The 24,612-nt window shown below is 43.0% G+C and overlaps 1 protein-coding gene across 1 annotated transcript in view; it reads right to left on the bottom strand.

Moving 5' to 3' along the window:
• The window catches only part of APOB (apolipoprotein B), a 50,742-nt gene extending 26,435 nt beyond the window's left edge, over positions 1 to 24,307 (bottom strand). Inside the window, exons 1-15 of the mRNA XM_035109988.3 lie at positions 24,152 to 24,307; positions 22,188 to 22,223; positions 16,199 to 16,314; positions 13,682 to 13,827; positions 11,873 to 12,026; positions 11,530 to 11,685; positions 9,660 to 9,784; positions 9,445 to 9,527; positions 8,055 to 8,277; positions 6,277 to 6,504; positions 4,879 to 4,996; positions 4,597 to 4,743; positions 3,045 to 3,256; positions 1,941 to 2,181; positions 342 to 518 (exon numbers count right to left, since the gene is read on the bottom strand). Coding sequence (XP_034965879.3) covers positions 342 to 518; positions 1,941 to 2,181; positions 3,045 to 3,256; positions 4,597 to 4,743; positions 4,879 to 4,996; positions 6,277 to 6,504; positions 8,055 to 8,277; positions 9,445 to 9,527; positions 9,660 to 9,784; positions 11,530 to 11,685; positions 11,873 to 12,026; positions 13,682 to 13,827; positions 16,199 to 16,314; positions 22,188 to 22,223; positions 24,152 to 24,206 — 2,217 coding nt within the window. The 5' untranslated portion in view covers positions 24,207 to 24,307. The remainder of the gene's footprint in view (positions 1 to 341; positions 519 to 1,940; positions 2,182 to 3,044; positions 3,257 to 4,596; positions 4,744 to 4,878; positions 4,997 to 6,276; positions 6,505 to 8,054; positions 8,278 to 9,444; positions 9,528 to 9,659; positions 9,785 to 11,529; positions 11,686 to 11,872; positions 12,027 to 13,681; positions 13,828 to 16,198; positions 16,315 to 22,187; positions 22,224 to 24,151) is intronic.
• Positions 24,308 to 24,612: the final 305 nt, after the last annotated feature.

Genomic DNA, 24,612 nt, shown 5'->3' on the forward strand with positions numbered 1-24,612 from the left:
ACTGTCATAACCCTCTAGGATCACAGGGGGTACCGAAGGCTAGCAAAGCCCATGTGGAATGTACAGTCTCAACTTAAAGAGGGATCTCTGTCCAAAATGGCAGTCAATATGATGCCAACATTTCTTACTCTGAGCAGGAAAGAAATTTCCTCAAATCATACTAATATTTTTGTGTGTTTTTTGGTGCTTCTTGTCATTTTCATTTTTGAGAGCAACTCCATGTAGAGCCTTACGATAAAATGTGGTTTTCAACCACTGCACCCCGCTAAACATTGCTACAGGGTTGAAGGGTTTGTTTTAAAAGCCAACAGCACCGTTTCATCTAGAAAACTGTGGTATACCTGATCTTGTGTGCCATCCTTGGAGTACCCAAAATATTTGAAAAGCGCTTGAGAAATTTCATCTGGCACCTTGCCATCTACCCAATACAAAGCCTTTGTGGCACTGTCAGGGAAAAACCCACTCGGTCCGAACATGGCTTCTAGTGTTGGCTCAAAGCTTTTCCCATCCAAGCCGATCTGAAGAAAATGAGGGAAAAATAAAAACAAAGCAGAGTGAGTAATAGAAGAGTATTTTTTTTTCCCCACTTGAGAACTCCAAGTTAATTGGAAGGGTGGAAATTCTACAGGCAAGCTGCAAATGCATAAAATAGAGAGTTGAATGAGCAAGCAAGGGTCTAGCTTGGGGTAATGGTGTCACTTAACTTGACTTCCCCTCAGTTGTGAGTTTTTGGACGTAACACTAATCGTGTGCTGCTGTTATGCTAAGTCATGAGCCATGTCTTCTGATATCAAGATGTTAGCAAGACATAAGAGGAGCTTTGCTGGGTCAGGTAAAGGTAAAAAAAAGTAAAGCACCCCTGGACAGTTAAGTTCAGTGAAAGGTGACTATGTGGTTGAGGCACTCATCTCACTTTTAGGCCGAGGGAGCCGGCGTTTGTCCACAGACAGCTTTCTTGGTCATGTGGCCAGCATGACTAAACCGCTACTGGCGCACGGAGGACTGTGACAGACGCCAGAGTGCACAGATATGCCGTTTACCTTCCCACCGCAGTGGTACCTATTTATCTACTTGCACTGGCGTGCTTTCGAACTGCTAGGTTGGCAGGAGCTGGGAAAGAGCAATGGGAGCTCACCCCGTCGTGGGGATTCGAACCCCCAACCTTCCGATCAGCAAGCCCAAGAGGCTCAGTGGTTTAACCCACAGCGCCACCAGCTCCCTTTTAAGGGTGAGAGCAAAAGTCTATCTAATTCAGCATCTTGGCTTCTACTTGACCAATCTGCTGCATGTGAGAAGCTCAAAAGGCAGCTGTGAGGGTGATAGTCCTCCTTCACTATTTCCCTCCAGTGACGTGTATTCAGAGACATACTGCCTTTGATAATGCAGGTAAACATATCAGCCATCATGCATATTGGCCATATTTTTGCATTTTTATTCCTGCGGCAATTGATGACTGGCACCCTGTCATTTCTTGCACCTTTTGATAATTGAGATCTTGTGAGTGTGCACCTGCCTTCTAATTTCATCAAGCTGCTGTTATTTTGAATTCTTAACCTTTATACACTGCTTTAAGGCTGAAAAAGCATCGTATAGAAAATAGTAGCACATAATATAATGCAGTCATACCTTGGAAGCTAAACGCCTTGGCTCCCAAACAAATCGGCTCCCGAATGATCGAAACCTGGAAGTGAGTGTTCCAGTTTTTGAACAGTTTTTGGAAGCCGAAAGTCCGGTGCAGCTTCTGAGGCTTTTGATTGGCTGCAGGACACTCCTGCAGTCAATCAGAAGCCGCACTTTGGTTTATGAATGGTTCCAGGAGTCGAACGGACTCCCAGAACGCATTCTGTTAAAAAACCAAGGCACCACTGTACACATACATTTATATGCTGAAGTCAATAATAGCAAGCAAACTGAAATAAATGCGAAGAAAGCTGTTGTACCTCAAACACATCTATGGGATTCAGTCCAGTCAACTGCAGTGTAGTTTTTAGCATGGATTCCTTAGGCACGTAGCTGCTTGAATCAAACAGCAGGTCTCCTTCCAGTTTTCCTGAAATTGGACCATTGGACCATGGCAGAGACAGTGTCTTGGAAGCCTGATAATTTTGCGAAAATCTTCGGAAGTCCTTGGCTGGTGGAACCTGGACTCCTTTCAGAGCCTCATTAATTTTTCCCCTGAGCCTGATGACATTAAAATAGAGTGGCAAAATTATTAATACAACATTTTGTACAATATTCAGGTAGAATTCAGCTAGGGTAGGTTTCTGGCATAAAAACTCAATTTAATATATTTTTTATTCACATCTCTTTAGGGAACGTTATACTTAGTGGCTTAGAGTTCTGGTGCCTGACCTCAGCAAAAAACAATGGGACTAACAGGAATCTCACAAAGACCTTGAAATGTCAGCTTCACGGGACCAAAAATATGAAGCACTCTCACATTTTGCCACATATAAAATGGGGTTTTGGTGCTGGGAACTTCATAATAAGCCAAATTATATTGCAATTCCGGTGATGGTTCAAAAAAAGGCTAAAATGGCAGCCCGCTAGCCCACTCTGATCCCCCTACCTGAAATTTAGTGAGAGTTCACTTCTAATTCAGCAGCCTTAGAGAAAACAAAAATTGTGGAGCAATTTGTGCCATTGTCCCTTTGATTATGACATGGCTGGAGAGGGGGGGGCACTCTAGCCCTCATACACACCTTAGAAGTGCTATTTTTCCAGGAAAAGAAGTGCCGGAACTCACCATGAACTCCTCCATTGTTCTCTTATAAACCAATAGCTCAGTTGGTAGTCTCTTAATCTCATGGGCCATGGCAATGGCGCCCACCTGAGAGGGGCCAGAGCTGAGCTCCAGTGAGCTATGGCTGAAAAAAAGCCCTGCACCTTAGTCAGGGATAGGCTGGTCCCCCAAGATGAAGAAGCAGGCTCTTACTAGCCTATGTAAATATCTACCTTATGGACTCTTGATTTAATACAATTATTCCACTAATCATAGGTAAAAATTTGAAGCTACATCAACAGATTCTAAAACAATTACTTACAATTCAGTGTAAGGGTCTGTCGAGTCTAAGATATTGGCAATGTGGGAGGCTACAAAGCTTTTCACTTGTTCATTCTTGTCCTTCTGAAGACTTTTAATGACCTTGGAAATGTCAGATGAGGAAGGGTGTCTCATCAGCATGAGATAAGCTGCCAGGCGTTTTTCAACTGGTGAAGAAGCCTCTTGGAAAACCTTGACTAGAACCCCTTGGTCCTGTAACAAGATGAACAAAGTAAAGTTAAAGAACAAAAAATGGCAACTAGAAATGGCTTGGCTTCTAGTTTAGGAAACATTTGAGTTTCATTTCTCCTCGTTTCCAGAAACAAAGTTTATTTTAAGAATGAGTGATGCTGTTTGAAGTCAATCATAGCTGTAAAGGTGATCTGCAATATCATCACCATTATGATTCAATGAGCTTCCTACTTTTAATTAGGAGTGCACAAATTTGTTAATGTCTGTCTCAACACATAACTATCAAACACTTCACTTTTTCCATTTTGTTTTCTGCAGTGCCCAACCATATTCATTTCACATTTTTGCTACAAAGGAATTTTACTGTGTCTATTCCCGTAGCTCATATGTTTATTTACGTGGTTTACCTAAACCCTGCAGAAAGGGGAATTGAACTCCGGCCCCTTGGCTGATGCACAGGGAGTTCAATCTATCTCACCTCTAGGTGAAGTGTAAAACACAGCACACTCCACAGAACTGTGTAATCAACGAAATAACTAATTATGTAAAATCCATAGTTCATAGATTCATAGAATTGTAGAGTTTTAAAGTGACACAAAAGGTCATCTAGTCTAACCCCCTGCAATGCAGGAATCTCAACACAACCGCCCATGCAATTTGAAATCAGACCCTGCTTAACTTTGCAAATGTGCTAGCAGTTTTATTGCTACACCACTAGAATGGTTTGTTTCTTAAGCGGGGGGGGGGAGTGTTGGCTAACATTCATATGAAGGGATTCCAGTCCTGACCAAAGAGTGAACAAGGGGGAAAGGGGAAATTCATTAGTAGCAATCGCTTTACTACAGATTTCTTTAAGCCCTAAACAGGCTCAGCCCTGGATATCTGAAGGAGCGTCTCCACCCCTATCGTTCAGCCCGGACACTGAGGTCCAGCTCCGAGGGCCTTCTGGCTATTCTCTCACTGCGAGAAGTTAGGTTACAGGGCACCAGGTGGAGGGCCTTCTCGGTAGTGGTGCCCGCCCTGTGGAACGCCCTCCCATCATATGCCAAGGAAATAAACAACTAAACGACTTTTGGAAGGCATCTGAAGGCAGCCCTGTTTAGGGAAGTTTTTAATGTCTGATGTTTTATCGTGTTTTTAATATTCTGTTGGGTGGTTGAAGAAACCCAGGGAATGAATGAATGAAATTATTATTGATATTATTATTCTTTGACATCACTACATTTAATATATAATTAGATTCCACTAATGCTAGTTTACACAAGGTCTGCACAGTTACTAAGAAACAAAATGTGATTTGTTTGATTGCTTAAAGCATAATTCTATGGAGGGGCAGCGAACATGCAATATATTCCGTTTACCTCAGCAGTGATACTCATTTTTCTCAGTGCCTGAATGGCAGCTTTCTGGACTGCAGGTGATGCCACATTACTTCTAATACACATTTTCAGAGACTGTTTCACATTGGGATTGGCTTCTTCTATCACTTTTCCCATATTGCCAATGGCCTGTGGATCACATAAAAAAAAGTTGAATATAGGGACTTCCCTCACCCAGCCAGGGAATATTAGCATATAAACAAGGGCAAATGATGCATTTTTAAACTAAAACACAAAAATACATAATAATAATAATAATAATACCCTCAGGGTCAGGTAGGTGAGTTCCTCATCTCCAGAGCATTCGTTGCTGATCTGTGACACCATAAAATTAGCAACATCATTTATTTCTTCTGTCACTATCCTGTTGTAATCGTAGAATCTGGAAGAAAGGGAAATCGTATCAAAGATTTTTAAAGCTCCATGGAGAACTTGGGTGCTAAGATGTTAATTGCAAGCCTTAATGAAATGCATTTTCCCCCCAGAAGAAAAAAGAAACTTCCCACATTTAGATATCTTTTTCTATAATGGACTTGCATTTTGCCTACTTAAACAAAGAGCCTGTTGATGCCATTGGACTCCATTGTGACCAGGAATGACAGGAGGTGTATCTAGCAACTTCTGGGGACATTACACTGAGGAAGCCCTCTCTAGAGGGCCTCAGATTTCTCCCTGATTTTGTAGATCACGATTCTTCTGCCGTATCTGGTTAAATATGTGCTATTAAATACAAACTGTATTGATATGGCTGGCAGCCTATCAGTAATTCAGTAAAATTAATCAACCCAACCTATACACTGAAACTTGCATATGAACAATAGCTTTCATGGGAAAAGCACATATTCTTTATTTTTACATGGTGTGTGAATATGGAGCTGATGTATTCCATTCCACTGACTGCAAGGGGAGAGGGATAAATGACCCCCCCCCCCAAAAAAAAGAAGAGCAAGGAAAAGCCATTGCGCCAAGCTGGTTGGGCTTAGAAAGGGTGGTAGCTCTGCCATGGAATTTCCTCACTGCAACCATAGCTGTCAGGCTAAAGGGATTTGCACACACACACACACACACACACACACACACACGCCTTGGCAGTAGATAAGCAGAACAGTTTGAAATTTTAATGATCACAGCGAGAGAACAAAGAACCCATTTCCAAGGAATGGTGATGCTCCCAATTAATGATCACACCCCTTTACGTCCCTAGTCACCCACATCACTCCTATGTCTTGTAACCTGAGTTTGTACCCTCTGTGCTTTCCGTTCTGCCACTTTCTAAGCTCTTCTCGATCTTGGGGAGAGCAGAGGAATGCTTTCCAGAGACAGTGCATCTGTTAACTCTCTCTCTCCCAGTGCTTCTTCTCCAAGCTGTTCCCCATCCAGTGTTTCCCAGCTTCTGCCTTCTGAACTATGCCCCCCTGCAAACCACTGTTCCAAATCTATGCTGCCCTCCTGCTCCTGGGAAGATTCGGGATCCTGATCAGGGGCAGGGGGGGGGAGGCTCCCACCATTGCTCCTCAGTGCAGCCCTCCTCAGCACGGTCCCTGACAATAGCACTGCTATCAAACAGCTAGTTGGCTAAAGGTCTTGTAGACAACGCTGCAACCACATTATATTCCTTAAAAAATCAATTTCAGGTCAAAAACACACCCAGTTGCCACATACCTGTTGACGGTGTGACTCAAGGCATAAAAAGAAGCTCGGCTTGGGCGATACTGGGCTGTGTTGAGGATCTCCCGTATCCTCTTCGTGCAAGGTGAAGGCAGCAGCGCCAAGCTGTATGTGACGGCATCCAGTACAAGTGAATCGACGTTGCCTGTCCTCAGGACTTGGAGGATCGCACCAAAGCACTCTGGGGTACCGCACTGAGTCAGAGCCTGTATTGTGATTGAACTGAAGGGAAACAAACCAACAAATTTCAAATCCAACGCAAAGGATTTGACACCATCTTGCCACCAACATTACGTCATCCATACACAGCCATTTATTGTTATTTCTGGTACTTCTGCTCCTATTAACTTTTATATGAACCCACCACTCTGTAGAAATGTGCCAATAAATGAAAAACAATGACCACGTGTGTACACGCACTAAATCATCATAACACAGCGGATGCCCGCCAATACATTTGGTGGGTGGAACGGGGAATGCTGCGCCAGTGTTGTATGGAGGGACACTTCGGCTCTATCCAACCTTCCCCAGTCTGATGGAAATGGGGTTTGGTAGAAGCAGTGTGTTTGGGACGGATGAAGGACTGGGTAGAATTGAAAAATGCAGGAATTTTGTACTAAGAAGGATACTGTACAGCAGAGTGTTTGGATGGCATAGCTACCTGTACTAGGATAAGACTAAAGTGCACAAGGGAGTCCTCATTAATGTGATCAGGAAGAGCCTCTATAATGTTTAGGATCCGGCCCAATGGCCTTCAACAGTAAATCCAGCTCACGGACAGTCCGGGAATCTGCATGTTTTTACATGAGTAGAATGTGTCCTTTTATTAAAATGCATCTCTGGGTTATTTGTGGGGCCTGCCTGGTGTTTTCACATGAGTAGAATGTGTCCTTTTATGGTATTTAAAATCCATCTCTGGGTTATTTGTGGGGCATAGGAATTCGTTCAATTTTTTTTTCAAAATATAGGCCGGCCCCCCACAAGGTCTGAGGGACAGTGGACCGCCCCCCTGCTGAAAAAGTTTGCTGACCCCTGTATAAGACTTTTAAAAGGGGAAGTGGCAAGAATAGTTACAGATTGGTGTCAGTGTTTTCAAGTGAATGAGATTTTCAGGAAGGCCAAAGAGAGAGGATGGTTCAGAATTTGGAGGGGGGAAACCATATTGGGGAATAACAAAAAATTAATATATAAACTATATAAAATCTTGTTAGAATGGGAAACTAAAGATGAGCTAGCTAAGGCTGTGATTATACACTGGGCATCAGATGTTGGACATAGTATTTAATTCTCGGCTTGGGAGAAGTTATGGAATAGAATGATATTATTTTCGGTGGCGTTTGATTTAGGAGTATATATTAGAGATGCTTTATAAGTGGTATCTGACCCAAATCAGGAAGTCCCTAATTTTATTTTCACCTCTGTCATGAACTCAGTGGCATGTTGAATTTTGATACCAAGAAGAAAGGTTTCGTTCTGGTTCATGGGTGTATAGCTGCTAATAAATAGATTTTGCCAACGAAGAGGACAATGAGTAAATTAGACTATCTGATGGAAGGTAAATGTTTAATTGTTGTCCTTGGGACCTCTGCAAAAAAAATCATGTTGGCCAATATTCTTTCTCCCACACTTTTCCATGGTGTATACGCTCGACTTCTGTCTTCCCATTGCAACACCTGAACAGTGGACCATTGCAACAAATCTTTTGGCCGAACAAACAGTGAGCTTTCACTGTGAGTGCTTCCATATTTACTCAGTTCCCGTTGATAAAATACCTGGAAGTTTCCATCATCTTTGGCACCAGAGGACCCAGAGTAGCATTGTGTAAGCTTCTCAGTCCGGTCACAAATCTATAGAAGAGGTTGGCTCTTTTCTGGTTCTGCTGGGAGATGGACAATTTCTGCAGTTCCTGAAGGACTCTCAGAACAGCATCGCCATGCCTGTGGGATTTGGCCTCCACACTCTCCGAGGACAAGCCTCTCTTTACCAGGCCATTGACTGTAAAGAAATGCATGTTATCAGAAGGATGCTGTACGTTTGCATTTCTGGGACACCCTCTACATACACACACACACACACACACACACACACACACACAAAATAATAATGCCTTGCAAAATATAAACATGCTGCCCTAAGCTGTATCCCGCAGTGACTTAGTGCCAGTGGAAAGCACTGGCATGGGGCAATCTGTTTTTGTTGATCTACTGTCCTTTCTGCAGATCTCTTGGCTCTTTAGAAAATCTGCTTTTCAGAGTTGAAGGACCCTCTCGATCACTATAGGCAATGGCATGGAGGGTGGGCGCAGGTAGAGACCATTGGCAAAAATTATGTGCTTTGTCTTGTGCCAGTGGCATTGCTTTCTCCTGGAGAAAAGTCACCATTGGATACAACCTTTCATCTTGATCTTACATACACCCCTGGGATAGCTCAGTCAATAGAGCATTCATGAGACTGTTAATCTCAGGGCTGCGGGTTCAAGCACCATGTTGGGCAAATGTTTCCTGCATTGCTGGGGGTTGGGCTAGACGACCCTCATTGTCCCTTTCCAACTCTACAGTTCTATGATTCTATGATCATTTTTGGATAAACAACTCATCCATACATCCTCAGTGTTTCTTTGAGAAAATCAACTTGTATTGGTCATGGGGTTACTTTTTTATATATAACTACCATTTTCAAAGAGTTCAAATTATCAGGTTGTGAAAGAGCAAAACCTTCATGCTCCCCAGTAAAAAATAGCCTCATTGTGACAAAATGTCAAGTAATTTCTGGCCTTCTGAAACAAAACAACTTTACAAAACAACTTTACAGAAAATGGAAACTTTGAGTTAGCATGAAGTTCCCTGATTGTCTTTTCAGAAGCCCTACATTGTGTGGTGCTCATATGATGGGTACGGTCTCAGTTCATTCATATTATCACTGATATGTGAAACCCCTTTGCCTGATAGGTTGGGATTTTAAACATAGATGAATCCAGGAACATGCCTTTGTCACACCCAGCTGTATACACCACAAACATAGCATAGGTTTCTCCTTTTTTCTTTATATATTGGGAAATTGCCCGTAGCCAGTGCTTAGCCTGTCTCTACATTTGTAATTCCTTGCATTACGTAAGCCCCACAGGAAAGAGATCAATCTGAGAGAGATTTCTTAAAGCCTTACCATCTATGTCTCTGTTGTTGGTTTGAACGGTGTTTTCAAGTTTCAGAAGCTGTTTGACTTTGGACATCATGCCATACTGTTGTCTAGTGGGCAAGAAGGGGGGGAAAGAAACTTTTTTTAAACGCGTAGTCAAAATGCAAAGTTGTATACAATATGTGTGTTTCAACCGCAGCCCAATCGGAAAGGGGTCAATAGAGACATGACATATAACCTACTTGTACGATGAAGGTAGGAACAAGTGCTCTTCCGTGCAGATTGCCTCAGCTACATGCTTTTTCGTTGCATCGATGGTGTACTCACAGTGCTGTTTGCTGCTTATCAGCGTGGACATTGGCGTATTCTGCAAAACACAATGGTGGCAGAGTTAACTACCTTTGAAGGTGACCCAGAAACTACAACTAGACTGGTGACTGGGAGCGGCCGCCGAGACCACATAACACCGGTCTTGAAATACCTACCTTGGCTCCCAGTATGTTTCCAAGCACAATTCCAAGTGTTGGTGCTGACCTTTAAAGCCCTAAACAGCCTCAGCCCTGGATACCTGAAGGAGCATCTCCACCCCCATCGTTCTGCCCGGACACTGAGATCCAGCGCCGAGGGCCTTCTGGCTGTTCCCTCACTGCGAGAAACGAAGTTACAGGGAACCAGGCAGAGGGCCTTCTCGGTAGTGGCACCCGCCCTGTGGAACGCCCTCCCACCAGATGTCTCCCCACTCACGCAAGAAACTAAGGATCATCACAGCCAACCATGAATGAACAACCACATTCTAAGACAAATCCTGACCTCTCTCACCAACAAAGAAACACGAACAAACAACAGAGAACCTGCACAAACGACGTTGACGCCAAACCCCTACACATATCAAGAAAAACAGAAACATTGGCAATCCATCACACCCAACTCCCCATCCCACCCACTTCTTTCCCCCCCTTCCTCATAATGTCTCAACAAGTAAAATTGATGTATAAAAATGATGCATGAGACACTGCTCTACCTTTGTAACCCAAGAAAATTCTTAATAAAAATAATTATAAAAAAGAAAAGAAAAACAACTACCAGACTTTTAAGAGACATTTGATGGCAGCCCTGTTTAGGGAAGTTTTTAATATCTGAAGGACTATTGTATTTTAATATTTTGTTGGAAGCTGCCCAGAGTGGCTAGGGAAACCCAGACAGATGGATGGGGTATAAATAATAAATTATTATTATTATTCACCCTAACAAAACAAATTGCACTGTAGCCATTTTTTTTCCAGCTGTACTGCCACCTATATTGGCCTGCTAAGTGTGGCAAGGGGGACAAAAGTGCCCCTCATTGCGTGCCAGGATCATACAGATCACTAGCTAGCCAAGCAGTTACATGTACAATGTAGTAAGTTAACACTTTACAAATGTCCAGGTTTCAGAATACATACACAATCTAATTCCAGAGGGAGAATTATCTAATGGTTGGATCATAGCTGTCAACTTTCGGATTCGAAAATAAGGGATCAGCAGCTTCACCTGTCCCAGGGACAGTCTAGAGTCTAGACTCTACGGTATATCTAACAATCCAGGATAGCAGCGGGAAACGGCACTGGAATAAGGGAATTTCCAGCAAAAAAGGGAAGGTTGACAGCTGTGGCTTGGAATAAGGGAGCTTCCCGCAAAAGAAGGGAGGGTTGACAGCTATGAGTTGGATTCTCCCCCCCCCCCAATGGATGCCCCCAACCCATCATGCCTCAGTTTAACCTGTGTTTTTCTGCATAAGGCTTTGGCTCACATCATTATTTTGGCAAGGGCCATTTCTCCTACCTAAGAATGAAACAACCTACAGAGTGGATTTAACATCAAAAAAATACTTTCCTTCTTTTCTTTTTCTTTTAATATCCCGCCTGAGGGTGAGTTAATGGTAACTTACAAACATACTTCTTGCATTGTGAATCTTGGTCATATAATAAAATTGTTTTACCGCTCCAGGTTTGGGAAAGACTGGTTTCCAGTATAATGATAAACTGGAAGTCAAGCTTTGCCTGTGGTGATAATATCTGGAGGCTGATAGCATCAGAAATACAGGCTAGTCAATTCTCATTTCATGCTCCTTACCAAGCCTTTAACGAGGGCAAGCGGGCTGACATAATTTCTGATGGGGCTGAAGTTTTCACAGGATTTCAGGTTTCTTCTGACTGCAATGTCTGCGGCGTTGCTGCCTTTCCTGCTTCTTATTTCAATGTCGCTGTCGCATTTTCCATATACAGTATCCTAGGGGGAGGAAAATATACACTATTGTTTGTGTCTCCGACATCATTTGAAGCCTAACTGAAAGACTTCTCTGAAGACCCAAGGTTGGCTTTTCCATTGGGAAAAGGTCCTTTCGTCTTGGCCATTCAGCTAGGTCTCACTACATAGATTAAAGGGAAATAAAACGATGGATGACTACGCAACTGACCATGGAGAGCGTTTGGGAATTGGCGTCTGTCTCCATGGGCACCATGAGAGCCGAGATTATTCCTCTCTTGATGTTGAGTATGTGCATAGCTTCATTCTCCTCAGGGTACAGCTGGAAATTCTTCCCGTCTTGAACACTGAATTTCAGCGCATACCTGTGCAAAACAAATAGAAACATCATTTAGGGGAAGATATGCTGATGTTCCAGCTTGTCAATGTTCTTCTTCGATTGCGGTGGCACTTTAGGACACTCTATTCTACTCCATTCCATTTCCTCTCCCCTCACATTTTTTAATCCTCTACCCCATTGGACATTCAGCATTATGTGGCCACTGAGCTTCCTTAAGCCTCAGTGGGCTGTTTTTGGGGTGGCTTTGCCCATTAGAGCTTTTACCTAAAGGATTTCCCTCACTTCTACTCTTGCAAACCATGGAATTTTGCCGATCAGGCAGATACCTCCACCTTGTTTCTTAGTGGCTCCATTTGGTTATGCATTAGCTCTAAATATATATGACGCAGCCGCTTGACCGTGAGTGCCTGAACACCATTATCACTGCAGCAATATGCCCAGCTTGAAATTAGCATGTGCTCTTGTTAGCAGTTCACTCCTCCATTGCTGGGTGTGTGATTGTTACATCAAAATGTCTATCTTTATTTTCTAGGTTGGAAAGCGTGAGAATGGAAGCGAGCCTTATCTCTTCCGCTCTGCTGTGGTTTTTTAAAAACTTTTTTAAAAAATTTATTGGAATTTTATTTACAGCATAACACAACCCCCCCACCCCCCAATACACATTAAACGTGAACATACAGTGAACATAACCTACAACAATTCAAACAACCAAATAAAAGACTTCCTTTATCCTCTTTCTGGCCTCTTTATTTACTTCTCATAAACTGTTTCCTTTATGAATAATTATTAAGATTTTTCTAATTATAACTTAAATATCCACAAAGTCTTTTTTTTTTTTTTTTACTTTCTGTTCTCTCTCGGAGCTAGAGTGAGAGGACACCATGATCATTTGTCCTGTAAATATTGCTGAATAAAAGCTTAGAATGAGCACACAAATCTCCACTTCGTTTCTGCTGATCTCTGCTGAGTGTATGTGCACATAGGCATCTGCTATGTGTGGCTGGAGCATCCCGGGACTGTTGCTTTATGGATGTCCCAGAGCTGTGTGACACCAGGGAGATGCCCGGAGAGGTTTGTCTCATCCCGGGGGCTGCGTGGGCCCCCAGGGGCGTATCCTGACAGCTCTGTGATTGTGTCCAAAAATGTGATTTCAAAAATCCTAAAGAGACAACTAAGAGGTGAGCATTTAGATTTGCTCCAGGATCTTGTGCTTTAAAACTAACAATTCACTCTCTAGTTGCATCTTGGAGACACCACTGCTCTGTGTAGCTGCTATCATTCTTGACAGATGGCAGAAATCACAAGAACTATGACCTCTGAATAATGCTTGTTAGGCTAACAAGTAGATAGAGGGCTGTCATGCTCGTGTCCAGCTTGTAGACTTCCCCCAGGCATCTTGTTGGCCACCATGAAAACAGGAAGTTGGAGAAGATAGGCCTTTGGCCATTATCACCACAAGAACACCATTATGTGTTCTTAAAGGTAAAGGTAAAGGGACCCCTGATCATTAGGTCCAGTTGCGGATGACTCTGGGGTTGCGGTGCTCATCTCGCTTTACTGGCCGAGGGAGCTGGTGTACAGCTTCCGGGTCATGTGGCCAGCATGACTAAGCCGTTTCTGGCGAACCAGAGCAGCGCACAGAAATGCTCACTAAATATCATTTAAGGCAGTTTTTCTTACTGGGACATGTCAGCAGCAAACTTATCGAAGTTCCTTGACTTCTTCAGTATAGGCCTTCCCTCAGGGTCAATTCCAGACACCTCCCGGAGGGAGCAGTGGCTTGTCCTGAGGATGAAATTGCATAGTTGTGGGACTTCCAGCTCAACCTGAAACAGAAAGAGTGTGATATAAGCCGGCACGATATTTTCTGCAACTAATCAAATAAACTGGAGGTTGAAGAATTCTTATTAACCAGTGATAATGTTCTCTTAGTTTCAGGTGAATGGCTATGCAGTGTCAGCAGAAATGATGGAGGTGGCTTGGGGCAAATAAACTAGCAAATAAGCAGGAATGGTTTAGAACAGGGATCCAGCCTACATATACCGTTTTACCGGCCCATGAGCCGCCCCCGAACTGAGCCACCCACTCGGCAAGTCCCCCGCGTGCTGCGCTAAACCGGCACAGCGCAGCGCAGGGACTCACAGAGTGGCGCTGGAAATCGCGTCTGCGCATGCGTAGATGCCAGAAATTGCTTCTGCGCATGCCCAGACACCGAAAATCACTTCTGCTATAGGCGCAATTTTTGGCGTCTGGGCATGCGCAGAAGCGATTTCCGGTGCCGTGGACAGGCGCAGACATGATTCCGGCATCATGCGGGCCACGGACGATCTCCGCTGGAGTGATCCGGCCCACGGCCGGTAAGCCTTGCCAACCCTGGTTTAGAATCCAAATCAAATGGGCAACCTCGTGATTCCCAGATGGTGGAAATGAGAGGCACTGGTGTTAGGGGCTATATATTCAAGGTCCTGGGGTCAAGAAAATAAATAAGTGAGATTGTTATAATAGAGATTCAGAAGTATTCTCAGGCTTCTACCAATAGATAAAGCTTGTTACAAAAGAACATAACCTGCTTGTTTTTGTCTAAAAACGCAGGCAAAGCCTAGAGTCAATAACTGCAGCCAGCCATCTTCCTAAGGTGCTACACCCAATATGCCAGCAAGTTTGGAAAACTCAGCAATGGCCAGAGGATTGGAGAAGATCAGTCTACATCCCAATCCCAAAGAAGGGCAGTGCCAAAGAATGCTCCAACTACCACACAATTGCGCTCATTTCACACGCTAGCAAGGTTATGCTTAAAATTCTACAAGGCAGGCTTAGGCAGTATGTGGACTGAGAACTCCCAGAAGTGCAAGCTGGATTTCGAAAAGGCAGAGGAACCAGAGACCAAATAGCAAACATGCGCTGGATTATGGAGAAAGCTAGAGAGTTCCAGAAAAACGTCTACTTCTGCTTCATTGACTATGCAAAAGCCTTTGACTGTGTCGACCACAGCAAACTATGGCAAGTTCTTAAAGAAATGGGAGTGCCTGATCACCTCATCTGTCTCCTTAGAAATCTCTACGTGGGACAAGAAGCTACAGTTAGAACTGGATATGGAACAACTGATTGGTTCAAAATTGGGAAAGGAGTACGACAAGGTTGTATATTGTCTCCCTGCTTATTTAACTTATATGCAGAATTCATCATGCGAAAGGCTGGACTAGATGAATCCCAAGCAGGAATTAAGATTGCCGGAAGAAATATCAACAACCTCAGATATGCAGATGACACAACCTTGATGGCAGAAAGCGAGGAGGAATTAAAGAACCTTTTAATGAGGGTGAAAGAGGAGAGCGCAAAATATGGTCTGAAGCTCAACATCAAAAAAACCAAGATCATGGCCACTGGTCCCATCACCTCCTGGCAAATAGAAGGGGAAGAAATGGAGGCAGTGAGAGATTTTACTTTCTTGGGCTCCTTGATCACTGCAGATGGTGACAGCAGTCACGAAATTAAAAGACGCCTGCTTCTTGGGAGAAAAGCAATGACAAACCTAGACAGCATCTTAAAAAGCAGAGACATCACCTTGCCGACAAAGGTCCGTATAGTTAAAGCTATGGTTTTCCCAGTAGTGATGTATGGAAGTGAGAGCTGGACCATAAAGAAGGCTGATCGCCGAAGAATTGATGCTTTTGAATTATGGTGCTGGAGGAGACTCTTGAGAGTCCCATGGACTGCTAGAAGATCAAACCTATCCATTCTTAAGGAAATCAGCCCTGAGTGCTCCCTGGAAGGACAGATCGTGAAGCTGAGGCTCCAATACTTTGGCCACCTCATGAGAAGAGAAGAATCCTTGGAAAAGACCCTGATGTTGGGAAAGATTGAGGGCACTAGGAGAAGGGGACGACAGAGGACAAGATGGTTGGACAGTGTTCTCGAAGCTACGAACATGAGTTTGACCAAACTACGGGAGGCAGTGCAAGACAGGAGTGCCTGGCGTGCTATGGTCCATGGGGTCACGAAGAGTCGGACACGACTAAACGACTAAACACACATCTTCCCAAGCAGATTTTGGGGAGCGATTGGCTTCACCTCCAAATACTAACTCTCCACTCACCCCAGTACTATTTGTATGTACTTTTCCACAGAGACCCTTGTCATTGTTCATGTGTCTTTGTTACAGATTTCAAATCGGCATTGTTCCTTCTTCCTTCTTACCTTACACTGAATTTTGGAGCCAGTGTGTGAATCTGCCGTTCCTTTTACGCCGCTTCCTGTGTCCACTTCATAGTTATAGACATATTGCCTCAAGTGCTTGAATCTGGTTGTGTCTCCTACAAGGTGTACATGAGGAAGTAGATTTTTATTAATTTTTGCATACATTTACGTAGGTGTAAAAACACTGCAGGATTCTCTTTCATACTCAAACCTCCTTGGACCACAGCCAGAAACTTGAATGAGGAAATGGCAATAAATTATCAGTGCTGGATATAGGAAACAATTTATCTATTTGTATCACATTTCAGTTTTTGTTATGAATTAGTTAAAGGGCTCTGGACGTTATGGTAAAATGCTATCAATTTTTAGGAGCGGAGTGAAAGTGTTTTAATTAATTGATGGATTGTCCCAAAACTAGAGTATATGGCAGAGAAATGACAAATTAAACAAGCAAGGTATCAACAGTATTAGTATTATAAGAATTTCCATAGAACTTTCACTGTGTGACCCACTTGTCCCCTTATTCTCACAACAGCCATCTGAGGTAGATTAGACTAAAAGATAGTCAAGTGTCGTGTCGTGGTTACTGTGTCGGATTAGTACTGGAAAGACACTGGTTCAAATCCCATGCAGCTGTTAAGCTCACTGGCTCACTTTGGACCAGTGAACATCTCTTTTACCTAAACTACCTCACAGGATCATTGTGATAGGATGGAAGAAGAACTATGTATACCACCTCCAATCTCCTTAGAGAAACTGCAAGCAATAACAAGTAAGCTTCATAAATGCAGTCCTTTTTGCTGCTTGTGCCAGTTTATAAAGTGAATTACACTTTGGAATGCTGCAACCAATTTGTGTTCTGTGATTGAAATCTATTGCACATCCCCAATTTTTTGTTTTGTTTTGAACAACTGCATTACAGTGGAACCTCGGTTTATGAACAGCTCGGTTTACGAATTTTCGGTTTACGAACGCCGCAGACCCATCTGGAACGGATTAATTCACTTTCCATTACTTTCAATAGGAAAGTTCGCTTCAGTTTATGAACGCTTCAGTTTATGAACAGACTTCCGGAACCAATTACACCCATGCTTTGGGTTAAGTACGCTTCAGGTTGAGTACTCCGCGGACCCGTCTGGAACGGATTAATCCACTTTCCATTACTTTCAATGGGAAAGTTCGCTTCAGTTTATGAACGCTTCAGTTTAAGTACTCTGCGGACCGTCTGGAACAGATTAATTCACTTTCCATTACTTTCAATGGGAAAGTTCACTTCAGTTTATGAACACTTTAGTTTATGAACAGACTTCCAGAACCAATTGTGTTCATAAACCGAGGTACCACTGTATATAGATACAGGGGTACCCTGCTCTTCAAACACCTTGGTTCTCAAACGCTGAAATTCCGGAAGTAGGTTTCCGGTTTTTGAACTTTTTGGGAAGCCGAACGTCCAATGCAGCTGTCAGCTGTTATTTCCGAGGCACCTGTACTAATCAGAAGCTGCACCTTGGTTTTTGAACATTTCGGAAGTCAAACAGACTTCCAGAACGGATTAAGTTTGGCACTTTTGTTTTTGTTATTTAATTTGCGTTTTTGTTTTTGAGGCTTTTTTCAGTTAATTTGTTTTTGTGACTGTGTGGAACCCAGTTCAGCTACTGATTGATTGATTGATTGATTGTGCGACTGCTGAAATGGATAAAAGCCCCTCATCCAAACAATGATTATCATCAGTGCAGGTAAGAAAAAAAAAATTATCATCTGCAATACTGTCTTATTTATTTTATAGTACAGTACATTGATTATTGCTTTCATTTTATGGATCAATGGTCTCGTTAGTAAAATTCATGTTAAATTGATGTTTTAGGGTGTTTTTTCTAAAGTCTGGAATGGGTTAATCTGTTTTGCATTACTTTTTCTGGGAAAGCAAGCCTTAGTTTTGGAACGGACTTCTGGAACAGACTAACTTTGAGAACCAAGGCACCACTGTAGTAGGTGGCACAGCACAACCTTTGTGTAAGGTGTGGGCTGGTTTTGGACTGTCTCATCCATCAGCCCTCAACACTACAGGCAGCATACACCACATCATCCACAAATATAGTCATACCTCGGTTTAAGTATGTTTCGGTTTGAGTACTTTCAGTTTAAGTACTCCATGGACCTGTCTGAAACGGATTAATCCACTTTCCATTACTTTCAATGGGAAAGTTCACTTCAGGTTAAGTTCACTTCAGGTTAAGTACGGACTTCCAGAACCAATTACACTCATACTTCGGGATAAGTACGCTTCAGGTTGAGTACTCCGCGGACCCGTCTGGAACGGATTAATCCACTTTCCATTACTTTCAATGGGAAAGTTTGCTTCAGGTTAAGTACGCTTCAGGTTAAGTACAGACTTCCATAACTAATTGTGTACTTATACCAAGGTACCACTGTAGATTTCAAACCACTGTTCTGTGCTCTTCACAACTTTCGGGGCACCTTTCTTTCCCTATCAGTCAAGAAATGGAAACCTGACAAAATTCAACACCATTTCATTATGGTTATAAAGAGATAAGGACAGCAAAGTTAAGGTATCCCTTTAGAGTGAATAAACGTAACTGTTGTTTTTTTTCCCTATTGAACTTTTGGAATTTGCTGATGTGTGTTGTTTAAATTCGTTAACATGCTAGCATAATACAAAACAGAACCAGTATTTTCAAGCAAGAGAGATACAGACGCCTGCATGTTAACTGGGGTCCTGAATGTGGTCTCACATGAGCAGGGGTCCTCAGGGATGGATCCCGAGGGATGGGTCGAAAATAGGATACCTACTGCACCCGGGACCTGTGAGCACTGGACTTTTGCTTCATGAACACAATATTGAAAAGATGGTCAGCAGACTGAGTTCTAAAAGTGCAGCTGAATTGTTGGGGGAAAACTCATTCCAGACAATCCCTTTCTCTGCAACAAGCGATCAGTGCTAACAGCTCCAACCGTTCATCTGCACAGATTTTTTTGCTCATTGCAATTACTCTGCAGCCCGCTGTTAAGTAAGAGGATCTCTGGTTCCAGGCCTCCGCCAACAAACCATACGGTACATATGGATGATTAAGTGAAAGCAATCAAGTATTAGCATTTCAGCCACCAAACTGACATTTAACTATATCTAGTCTTAAGGAAATCAGCCCTGAGTGCTCCCTGGAAGGACAGATCGTGAAGCTGAGGCTCCAATACTTTGGCCACCTCATGAGAAAAGAAGAATCCTTGGAAAAGACCCTGATGTTGGGAAAGATTGAGGGCACTAGGAGAAGGGGACGACAGAGGACAAGATGGTTGGACAGTGTTCTCGAAGCTACGAACATGAGTTTGACCAAACTGCGGGAGGCAGTGCAAGACAGGAGTGCCTGGCGTGCTATGGTCCATGGGGTCACGAAGAGTCGGACACGACTAAACGACTAAACAACAAAAGTCCTGTAGAAGTCCATTTACTCATATACGATGACAATAGATCTTGCTTAGCTGGCTCATCCAGACTGCCTTTTGTGCCACATTTCTAGGCATAAGTCTGAGCTTTAAATCTCCATGTCTGAGTGTTTGTGGGGGGTTTTGTCCCAGTACTTTCCCTGGGGAAAACCCGTGTATTACCACTGAATTGGAGCACATGGCAATTAGGTTTCTGCAGATTGGCGCCTGCTCCAATTCAGTGGTAATACGTGTGCTTTCCCATGGGAAAGAACCAAGAACACACACCCCCCCAAAAAAAAACCCCGCTCGAAAACACTGGGAAGCACAGCACAGAACAAAGTCTAAATGAGCCCTACATTTCACACAAGCTCAGCTAAATTTTACTCAGAGTAAACCTATTAAAATCAATGGACCTAACTTAGTCATGTCCATTAATGTCAGTGGGCTTACTCTGAGTAAAACATAGTTGATCGCCACCCAAGACAACTGTTTCCTATGCTCTACTGAGCTATCCAGTAGAGAATTAGTATTTACTTTACTAATTCCTATGTACTATTAAATTTAGATACACCTGTACAAACTTTGTTTTTATGAAGATATATACACAAAACAAGATAAAACTGAGAAATGCTGCAAAATGCATAACTGTTCTCTAAGCTGGGTTGAAAAAGTAAGTTTGGCAGCAATCCTAACTACGTCTATCCAGAAGTTCGTCCAAGCACCAGGTTTAGGGAGTATGGACAGCTCTCCCGCACAGAGCACCAAACCCAGAGGACACAAAATTGTGAAGATCCGTAATTGAGAAGATCCATTTGGGGGCATCAATTTTTGGCCTAGCACAGGGCGTCATATTATGAAAGATTACCAAAGTTCACCCCGGTAGGGCCTACTGGATTCCAGGGGGCCTACTTCCAGGTAAGTGGGGTTATGATTGCAGCCTAAGTCATGAGTGTCTGCAGACGGTGCTAAAACACCATATTAGGAAAGGAAAGCTTATCAAGGGGCAGCAAGAAAAACACCAACTCATCAGATACTTTGACCCTCAAAATGAACATCAAGTATCTAGCCAAGGAGTTCAGGGCAAACAAAGTACTTTACAAAGGTTGCTCATAAACACTTCCTGATCCCTTGACCCTGTCATTTTCAGGCTACCCGGTCCTATATTTTATTTTTCAGCAAACATTATATACATTTTAAGGAATGTCTGGAATTCACATGTGATTTGGGACATTTGCAAGGCAATGGTGACAGTCAAAAGAAGGCTGCCAACATTCACTGAGTTTTCAGGCGTTCAGAAATGTTGTCTGGGATTGATGGAATTTACATATGAATGCCAAAAACACATCACATTTCAGACATTCTCCAAAACACGTTGGTACATTCAGATATTTGGGCTAACACTAGCGAAGAAGCAGACAAAGAGTTCAGTCACTTGTATCTCTTGGATAATATAGACATAATTTCTCAGATCCACACCTGTAACCCCCACCCCACCATGAAGAAATAAAAAGTCGGCTAACAAGAAGTGAGGCAAGACAAAGGGAACCCATGTTTAAAAGTCAGAACCAAAACTGCTGCCTTTCACAACTATGTTGGAAGCTACATTTCTCCTTTACAGTTTCTAAGTGCAAAAGAGTTTTGCACAAGTGAGGATCCCGTAATATAATGGTATCATTTTGGGGTCATGTTTTACAGCAGGAGTCCCATGGGCCCACTTGCAAAGCAGAGAAACTGTTGTAGGTATACCACACACTCGCCACAACCAAGAACACAGAACAACCTATTCTGTAGGCTCTGGGAAAGTGCTTCTTTCAAGCTAACTTCAGCAGTGGAAGGAGGCATTGCAAGAGCCACAGAAAGCCTCAGGGATAATCATATGTGTGCCTGCAGGCACCATGCTGGTGATGTTTTAGAGGAAGGGATCAGGAAGGCATATAGGCATGCATGTAATTCCCCCTCCACGCACACAAACCCACTTCATAACATATTGGGCAGGTATAAGAGCCAGCAAAGAAAAAGTAGTGATTGATTTTATTGAATTTATATACCGCGCTATACCCACAGCTCTCAGGGCGGTTCACAGAATAAAATCAGAATATAAAACCACAAAATACATAATCAAAATAGAAACCACAACCACCTAATAACTGCCTGATTCAATAGTCTCTGTTGACCCCCCTTTCATGTTTTGAATAGGCTGTTGATCTTTACAATTTTTGAAGCACATCACACACATTTATGCATTTTGTGTATATTTGACATCCTCCCCACTTCCTGACCCCAAAACCCCAGCGCCAATTAAAGCTAGAAATACTGCTTCGGGGAGGTAAATGGTCAGCAGCTACTGCTGTCATCCCTTTCTAGCCAGTTCTAGCCAGTTAGCAGTGCACGATGATGTCTTCTCGGCTTGCCACTCAGAACTCTGCTATATATATATATATCTGTGTGCATCGTATGAAGCCCAAGCCCAAGAATTCATTGAGCAGAAGTTTTGAGAAACCAGGAAGAAAAGAAGAGCATAAAAGACCAGATAAAAATTGCTTACTTGAACAGCCTGGATTTGAATTTTCAGGCCCATCTTCTGTAAAATAAATTAAAACAAAGGACAACTTCAGTTCCAATTATATACCAGAGGAACAAAATACAGTCTTGTAAACATGCTGTTTATTGCTGTTGACCAACTTGAGCAGAAATGGTCACTCAAGCGGTTTGTGGATTGAATGATAAAGCTGTGTTGACACTGCTTTTTGTCTTTTCTGACAAGTAGACAATTTATTGTGCTGGTGAGGGATAATGCTTCGGTCTGAAAAATACAGACCTTCAAGAGAGGCATGGCTGGTAAACGAATTTATTGCAAATTGTCCTGGTCAATAACTGTTCTCCATCAAAATATACATTCTGCCTCGAGCTGCTTAGACAACTATCTGCTTTGAAAGGGTAAGTGGTGCTAAAATATGCTTCCTTTCCAAAGGCTGTTTGGCTATGAGTATGAGTATGTGATTTGCCATATGCTTCTCTGTCTGAAATGTTGAAAAGATCCATTTGTGTAGCGTAACATGCATATCAAATAGCTGATGAATCCACATTGTTGATCCAGAGAAAGCATTGAGTTACACTGAGCATCAGTTTAACATACCAAACCTAGTGGAGAACCTGATCCTGCTAAAGTGCTATTTTCTTTAGTGGGCGAAGAAGAATGCAAAGGAATTAGATGCAGTCCCACTTTGTGAAGAATGCAGGTCCACCAAGCAGAAAGGGAAACTGAACCCAGAGGCGGCAACATCACCGTTTGGCTCCAAACAATGGGACTACTGAAGCAACTTTTTCAACCCAATATGGAGCATGCTGACAGACCAATCCTACTCAGAAGTAAGCCCCATTGAGTACATTGTGTGTGTTTGAAATTCCCAGGTGATTGGTCATAGGACCGTAGCCTTACTTTGAGGTCAACTGAAATCCACAGAGGTTTCACCTGGAGAAAATGTGTTTGGGATCAGGATGCCAGCCTATGATCCTGAACCCAGTTCCATTTGTCTGAAGCCACTGACTTAAATGGGACTTTAAAAAGCAAAGGTAGCAATTTTAGTTCATTCAGGGGGAAAGCTCTCCAAAAACAACAGTTGGGCAATACCTTCATTAGGACTGATGCCCAATCCTTTCCATGTTTATTCTGATCCTAGTGGGACTTGCACCTTGGTAAATGTGTTTAGGATTGCAACAGCCTGATGGCCCAGTCCCATGCATGTTTAATTCTGGAACAGGTCCTGAAAACATGCATAGGACTGTTCCCTCAGTGATGTCCTTGGGACAAGATGGTAGCTTCATATTACAGCAAATGCTTTACATAGTGAGTAACACTGCAGGTTTAATTTTTAAACAGTAGAACTTGGAAAGCTCATTCACTATTTGGTGACATTTTGGTTGTTTCAAATAAAGGTATTTTCCAATTATGGGAATTTTTTTTTTAATGGACCAACACATGTTGCTTTCCATTTACGTTTTTTGATCATAAGCCACACTGGAGACTCTGGTATAAAAACAAAACAGCAGCAGAATGCAGAAAGGAGCCTTTCAACAGACATATATTTCTGTTACCAAACGCCATCTAACTTGTCACATGGCAGCTGACCATAGCTGCCAAGTTTTCCCTTTTCTCGCGAGGAAGCCTATTCAGCATAAGGGAAAATCCCTTAAAATAAGGGATAACTTGGCAGCTATGCAGCTGACAAAACCTCAACCTCCTCCTTAAAGGGGTAAAAAGCTAAGTAAGCAGAAAACACACAGTGCCTGGTATGTGGAATAAACCAGGCATGTACCAGCAGAGTGCGCATGTCTAGATCAGATTTTCATAGATCCACAGTCTCATCAATAGATAACCATCTCTTATGGGAGCAACGGGCCATGACAGTCTATTCCCCACTTCTCTATTAAATGTAATATCTAGGGGCTGTTTTCAAAAGGGAAGACCTTTCCTCTCCACCTCCACGCTAAAAGGCAGAAGCTACTTACGTGCCAAGGCAGCACTGCTGAGTAGCAGAAGCAGCCAGAGCTGTGGGGGCCCCATGTTGACCCTGTGGCTGCTCTGCTCTGCTCTGCCCTCTCCTCTCCTTCTTCTCCCAGTCCAGCGTCAAAAGAGAGTCTGAGCGTCCCCACTTGGACCTGCCTTTAAATAGTCCGTGGGAAAGCAGCTGAGCCAAACGGTTTAGAAGTTCGGAGCAAATTACAAAAGGTCCAAAGGTTAGAGTCCTGGATCCTCTCTGCAAGAGCTGTGGGCAGGCTCATCTGGGCTGGTTCAGGCAGCAGAAGTGTGCAAAAGGCATGAAAGGGCAAAACAGTCCCCTGAGCTTCCTGGTTCATTCATATGCCATCTTACAGACACACCCGTTTACCTGGGTATCTTTTGCATACAAGGTTGGATATATTTTACAGATAATATGATAGCATTAGGCATCCCAAAGGACCTTTCCCAC

The sequence above is a fragment of the Zootoca vivipara genome, chromosome 3, assembly GCF_965207765.1.
Source record: "Zootoca vivipara chromosome 3, rZooViv2.hap1.1, whole genome shotgun sequence".
Taxonomy (NCBI): Eukaryota; Metazoa; Chordata; class Lepidosauria; order Squamata; family Lacertidae; genus Zootoca; species Zootoca vivipara.